This window comes from Microtus ochrogaster, linkage group LG8 (genome assembly GCF_000317375.1).
Source record: "Microtus ochrogaster isolate Prairie Vole_2 linkage group LG8, MicOch1.0, whole genome shotgun sequence".
Taxonomy (NCBI): Eukaryota; Metazoa; Chordata; class Mammalia; order Rodentia; family Cricetidae; genus Microtus; species Microtus ochrogaster.
Genome location: NC_022033.1, coordinates 14277709 through 14285079, shown reverse-complemented (window position 1 = coordinate 14285079; position 7371 = coordinate 14277709). Strand labels below are relative to the sequence as shown.

At 39.4% G+C, this 7371-nt stretch overlaps 1 protein-coding gene across 1 annotated transcript; it reads right to left on the bottom strand.

The window, feature by feature from the left end:
- Positions 1-6020: 6020 nt before the first annotated feature.
- Wfdc5 (WAP four-disulfide core domain 5) lies at positions 6021-6397 on the bottom strand. Its single transcript, XM_005363143.1, has 2 exons — positions 6313-6397; positions 6021-6178 (listed from the first exon to the last, which is right to left on the bottom strand). Exons 1-2 carry the CDS (start codon positions 6395-6397, stop codon positions 6021-6023), a joined length of 243 nt encoding a protein of 80 aa, XP_005363200.1.
- Positions 6398-7371: the final 974 nt, after the last annotated feature.

The window sequence follows — 7371 nt, the reverse complement described above, 5'->3', positions numbered from 1 at the left end:
GTTACTGTAGCTCTGTAACAGAGGTTGATGTCAGGGATAGTAATGCCTCCCGAAGTTCCTTTATTGTACAGGATTGTTTTGGCTATCCTGGGTTGTTTTTCCATATGAAGTTGATTATTGTTCTTTCAAGGTCTGTGAAGAATTGTGTTGGGATTTTAATGGGGATTGCATTGAATCTATAGTTTGCTTTTGGTAGGATTGCCATTTTTACTATGTTGATTCTACCAATCCAAGAGCATGGGAGATCTTTCCATTTTCTCATATCTTCTTCAGTTTCTTTCTTCAACGTCTTAAAGTTCTTGTTGAATAGGTTTTTCACTTCTTTAGTTAGTGTTACCCCAAGATATTTTGTTATTTGTGGCTATTGTGAAAGGTGATGTTTCTCTGATTTCCCTCTCAGCTTCTTTATCATTTGTGTATAGGAGGGCTACCGATTTTTTTGAGTTGATACCATATCCTGCCACATCACTGAAGGTATTTATCAGCTGTAGGAGTTCTCTGGTACAGTTTTGGGGTCACTTATATATTATCTGCAAATATTGAAAGTTTGACTTCTTCCTTCCCAGTTTGAATACCCTTGATCTCCTTTTGCTGTCTTATTGCTATTGCTAAAACTTCAAGAACTAGGTTGAAGACATATGGAGAGAGTGGATAGCCTTGTCTTATTCCTGACTTTAGTGGAATCACTTTGAGTTTCTCTCCATTTAATTTGATGTTGGTTGTTGGCTTGCTGTATATTGCTTTTATTATATTTAGACAAGTTCCTTGAATCCCTGATCTCTCCAAGACCTTTATCATGAAGGGGTGTTGAATTTTGCCAAATGCTTTTTCAGCATCTAATGAAACGATCATATGTTTTTTTCAGTTTATTTATATGATGATCAACTGATCAGATTTTCGTATGTTGAACCAGCCCCGTATCTCTGGGATGGAGCATGATTTTTTTTTATGTGTTCTTGGATTCTATTTGCCAGTGTTTTATTGAGTATTTTTGCATCCATGTTTATGAGTGAGATTGGTCTGTAATTCTCATTCCTGGGTGAGTCTTTATGTAGTTTTGGTATCAGGGTAACTGTAACCTCATAAAAAGAGTTTGGCAATGTTCCTTCTGTTTCGAACACTTTGAGGAGTGTAGGTAGTAACTCTTCTTTGAAGTTCTGGTAGACTTTTGCACTAAAACCATCTGGCCTTGGGGCCTTTTTGGTTGGGAGGTTTTTGATGACTCTTCTATTTCCTTGCAGTTTATAGGGCTATTTAAATTGCTCACCTGGTCTTGATTTAATTTTGGTATGTGGTATCTATCTAAAAAATTGTTCATTTCTTTTATATTTTCCAGTTATGTGGAGTCCAGATTTTTGTAGTATGGCCTAATGATTCTCTGAATTTTCTCAGTGTCTGTTGTTATGTCCCCCTTTTCATTTTTGATTTTGTTAATTTTACTGCCTTTTGATTAGTTTGGACAAGGATTTTTCCATCTTGTTGATTTTCTCAAAGAACCATCTCTTTGTTTCATTGATTCTTTGTTTTGTTTTCTTTGTTTCTATTTTATTGATTTTAGCCCTCAATTTGATTATTTCCTGTCATCCACTCCTCCTGGGTGAGTCGGTTTCTTTTTGTTCTAGAGCTTTCAGGTGTGCTGTTAAGTCACTAATGTGAGTTTTTTCAGTTTTCTTTATGTGGACACTTAGTGCTATGAACTTTCCTCTTAGCACTGCTTTCATAGTGTCCCATAGGTTTGGATATGTTGTGCCTCAGTATTGGAACAAGGTGTGTTTCAGAGTTCCACTGAGTTTGCAGGAGGATAGGAGGATTTGGGGGCAGGGTGACAATTTTTTTATTTTAATCAATAATTTGTAACCAAATTTTTAAAAAGATGTTAAGTATCTGTAACCTGTTGAGTATAAATGACTAAAACTCATATATTTTTTTCCTGTGAAAACAAATGCATAATTTTTTCCCAAACTGAATGCATCTTTGACTTTTATTTTAAAGCCAAAGCTTCCCAAAGTGTACAGATTAGCATCATTTAACATTTTTTATTTAAAGCAATATCAGGGCAGAAAAGGGTTAAGGTGGGAAGCTGCTGGCCAGCAGAAGAGACCTTGAGTGTTATCACAGTGAAGAACTTGGCTTAGGAAGAGAAGGAGGGGGAACAGTGCTGGTGCGCATAGATGTGTCCTTGGCTGCCAGTGTTTTTGAAAAACAATTTGTTAACTTCTCTGGTCATAAGCTCAGATTTTCTGTTTCAAAAATATGCAGTTTTTTTTTTAACCGCAAGCAGTCAGTTCCCCACTGCCCTGTTCGTGTGAGCGTGTCTCCCTGTAGTAGTCTCTCTGTCCAGCTGCGCATGCGCACCCCCATCCTCTGTAAGAGCTGCTGGCTGACTTCAGGTCAGAGAACAGTGGAGGGAGGTGGCCCAAAATCCTGGAACTGATCCAATAAACTGTTCAGGGGGATAGAGGCAGAGGCTCCCTGCCTCATCTCCTCTAGGACAATAAAGGAAGTTAATAGACAAAAGCAAACAATAATGACAGGTACCAGTACCAGGTACCAGTACCACTTAAGCTTTTTAGAGACATGAACACATAAAACAGAACAACAGTGTGGTTTAACGGTCAAAACACAGACCAAGACAAAGAGCTCTCATTCATACCTTTTTAATCTCTAGATTCAGGGGCACACATTCTTTATATATTTTAAAAACTGAAGGAATTGCTGTTTCCCTTCCTTAGTACCCTTAACCTTTAAAATACCTATAAGTAAATGTACAAACTCTAAAAATTTACACAGTTGTTGATTTCCTACTTTAGCACCTCTGGCTTTTCAAGTATTTTTAAACAAATGTACAAATAACGGTTTGTTATTTCCTTGACCCATAATTATCTTTACATTTAAACTCAAGTTAGCTTTTTTTTTGTTTTGTTTTTGTTTTTGTTTTTTGAGACAGGGTTTCTCTGTGGCTTTGGAGCCTGTCCTGGAACTCGCTCTGTAGACCAGGCTGGTCTCGAACTCACAGAGATCCTCCTGCCTCTGCCTCCCGAGTGCTGGGATTAAAGGCGTGCGCCACCACCGCCCGGCTAGTTACACTTTTTTAATTTACACTTTTACTCACTTTTACCTACATGGGCTCTTGAATCTGAATGTATTCTTTTTAACCCACAGTGTCTACCATGAAAATCCCCATGTCCAGCCCCATGTTGGGTGCCACTTGTCAGAGCCTGCTCCAATCAAACCAGTTGAGGGTATCTGGGTAGGGGTATGAGGATTAAGGAAATGACCAACTGAAAGAAAGCACTGAATAGATTCGGGAGACTGCCAGCTTACTCTGCACAGCCCCGAGTTTATTTCAGAAATTGCTTACATACAACAGCAGAACAAAGCACAGCATAGACAGTCAGTATCTAACCATAGACCATTCCTGTCTTTGAGCAAGCAGTTTCAATTTCTATCTCGATATTCCTAAGGTTTGGCATCAGCAGTATTCTTTCTACTAGCTGGTGTGTTGTTTTCTCATGGGCAAAATGCTTTTTCCTATGGACTTAGTTGGAACTTTCTCACAGCCCTCAAGGATACTGGACTAAGCAGAGCAGGTACGCTTGAACTAAAATGACTTTTCTAAAAGTCAGAATTGGCTTCAGATGGAAACTAAACCACACATGGGCTACCACATATGTGCTATGGATGCCAGATCTGGGGAAGTGGATTTTGGCATCTTTGGAAAAACTCAGGTGGCTGTATCCTTACAGGTTTATTTCTAGTTCTTCTGCTCCCCCGTCACTGGTCTGGAGGTGTTTTTGTGCCAGTACCATGTCCTGATTCTGTGGCTCTGTAGTTGCTTTCCTTTTCATCTCTATTTAATATATTTCTGCCCTGATCTTTAGTACTTCTTGCCACCCACTGCTTTGAGTTTGGCTTGTCATTGTTTGCCTTGGACCTTGAGGTTCACGACTAAGTTATTTATTTGAGGTTTTTCTTGTAATTTTTTGAAGGCAAGCGATGATAAATGTAAGTATTGTTAGAGCTGCCTTAGCTGTATTCCTGAGATTCTCCTAAATGGTGCTTTAATTTAAATTTGACTGTTTGATGGCTTAAGTTTCTTACCCAATCTTCACAATGACTCACTGTATAAACTATAGTAGCTGCAAACTTGCCTTTGGAATTTCCTTAGCTGCTTTGTAAAGGTAAAGTTGCATTCCCATTTCTATTTTGTCCTATGAGCTCAGCTCTTTTCTCCCTTATCTCTTTATTTAAGAATGTATTATTCAGTCCCCAAGTATGGTTTCTCTTGCTCTTGACTTCTAGTTTTGATGTGGGATTTCCCTCTGTGTGCTGTGATTACCATTAGTGAATAAAGAAACTGCTTTGGATTTATAGCAGGGCAGAACTTAGGTAGGCAGGGAAAACTAAACTTAATGCTGGGAGAAAGAAGGAGGAGTTGGAAAGAAGCCATGTGTGGTAAGCCACAGCCATGTGGTGATACATAGAATAATAGAAATGAGTTAAATTAAGATGTAATAGTTTGCCGGGCAGTGGTGGTGCATGCCTTTAATCCCAGCACTCGGGAGGCAGAGGCAGGTGGATCTCTGGGAGTTCAAGGCCAGCCTGGTCTACAAGAGCTACTTCCGGGACCGGCACCAAAGCTACAGAGAAACCCTGTCTTGAACCCCCCCCCCAAAAAAAGATGTAAGAGTTAGCAAACAAGAAGCTAGAGATAATGGGCCAAACAGTGATTGAATTAATAGTTTCTGTGTGATTATTTTCGAGTCTAAGCCACCAGGCAGTGGGAACCAACAACTGGCCTCCTCCAACGTAGTTTCATTGATAATATACAAGAAATTGTTTTGATTACTTTTTATTTATTAAGTTTGTTTTGTGACCTATAATGTAGCCTGTTTTAGATAATTCTGCTGAGAACAAAGTCCATTGGGTGGAATATCCTATAGACATCCAAATTAAGTCTATTTGACCTACTGTATAGTTTAACTCTGCAGTTTCTTTTTGATTTTGAATTTGGATGACTTATCTCTTTTGACCAATTTTGTTTTAAAGTCTGATTTGTCAGATATCAGGTTCCCCTGTACCATTCTCACAGTGATGGGTAGCATTGTCAAACCATGACCCCAGACACACCCTTCTTTCTTTATAGTTATGCATTTTGTCACATCAATGGAGAGTACATAAGAATTCACCTATTTCTTTCATGAAATAAATTTTTCCTATATTCTTCATAATGGAACTTCCTTTCTGTTTTGTGTACATTCTTTCAAGTATATCTTGCAATGCTGTGTTGTAAATCTTTCTGGTTTCTAAAATCCCAGCCTAAGGTAGTTTTTATTCTTAATTGTACTGGAAAATAGACAAATACACAACTCTTTATTCCTTTGTTTTGTATTCATTAACAAATGCTTAACTCTTGGAAGGGCTTGTGAGGACCGAGGAAGAACTGGAGGCCAACTATCCTAGACTGAGACTGTACCAAATGCGTCTTCTCATTTTTGTCTAGAAAGAACAGAGATAAGATGAGATGCAGACTGTGCTGGGGACATGGTTCTGGGTCAGCTGGTCACCATGACCTGACTCTTACCATGTGTTCTCTTTTCAGAACACTGAGATGTGCTGTCAGGGAGCTAGGGGCAGACCATGAACGGCTCTACACAGCAAGTCAAGTAGGAAATTATAATTTCATAATCCCTTCATAATTTAAGGTTTAGTGGAATGCTTTATTGCTATAAGCTATGAGAAGGGAAAACTGAACATAAGAAACATTCAGTGGCAGTTGAGGAACTTAGGGGTAATCTTATTCAGATGTTCTTAGTATGCTGGAAACGGTGACACTCACCAATGCAATGGTAGCATATTTTCTGAGGAAGGGGGCAATCTCTGGACAATCTTAATTAATTCAGATGCGCTGATTGCCACACTATCTAGAGGCAGAGACAGTTTGCAGTTCCCTACAAGGCAATGAACTCCACACGGGTTCTAGAAGGAGCATCAAGAATAACACGTCCGGGGTTGCTCACCTAATTCAAAGTATTCCATGGATCTGTACAGCGCTTCTGACAGTAGTAGAAGCAACACTTTTTGGCTCCCTTGCAGCCTATATCACGCTTGCATAGGGGCAGGAGGACAAAAGGGCAGGAAAGATGAAACTCTGGGCAGTACCCGGGTTTGATTAAAGCTGTAGAAGAATACCACAAGGTGAGTCTCAGGAGCCGGTGAGCTGTGAATCATGCTTCAGGCATCAATGTCTCCATGGGTTCCTCAGAGGAAAGGCTTTCCTACCCAAGCAGACCCAGGATCACGGTGCCTTACCCTTGTTCCTCCTGAATATAGGCTGAGTCATATTACAGCAAAGAAGGATGGTCACTGCGAGTAGAGAGAGGCTAAGTGGCTTCATCTCCCAAGAAAGCTGTGCAGGTGAACGTGGAGGCCAGGGATGTTTATGTTAGATTCATGGAAGGACTGCCATCAGAAGGACCTGTGGTTCACAGAGTAGGGCAGCAGAATTAGCACCCTGATACAATGTTCTAGTGCCCGAGTGGACCGTCCTTTTCTCAGGGCATCACAAAGTTGGCCTTTTTGTCAGTCCTGCTTCCTGCAGGCCACTAGGAACCGATAAGAGTAAAATACTTTTTCTAGACTGTGCATCAGGATTGACCAATCCCTGGAGTGATGGCTCCATGGTTAAGAGCAGTGGCTGTTTGTTCTTCCAGAGGTCCTGAGTTCAATTTCCAGCAACCACGCTCACAATTATCTATAATGGGATCTGATACAGTTTGGTGTGCAGATGTACATGCTGACAGAGCACTCATGCATTAAAAATACACAAATAAATATGTATTTATTTAGTACATAAGACTTTATGGCCAACCTTTCCTTCTTACTGAACTTGCAGAGAAACTGGAACTCCAGCCCTCCCAGCAACCTTCATTGAGTATGTTTTTGAAAGTTTACTTTCCACACATCAACATTTAAGCACCACCATGACATCACAAAAATTAAGGAGAATGGCTTTGCAATATGATATTAGAGTTATTAAAAATTTCTATTTACATGGAACACAAGATTAACTGACATTTAATTTCTTAATTTCCTTTTTTAAAAAATCTTCATGAATGTGTAAAAATCGCAGTTGTTGAAAATAAGATGTTTGTTATTTGTTTAGTTGGGAATCTACCTGTGTAGGCACAGACCAAAACATAGCTTTGTATAAAGAACAACAGTAATAAAACACTAAGTAAAACAACAACAAAACAGTTTTATAGCTATGTCCAAGAGACTTAGAACCTAATGTGAAAGCAAAACCTAATCTTTTGAAAACTACTTATTTCTTATTTCTAATTGCGTGTGTGTGTGTGTGTGTGTGTGTGT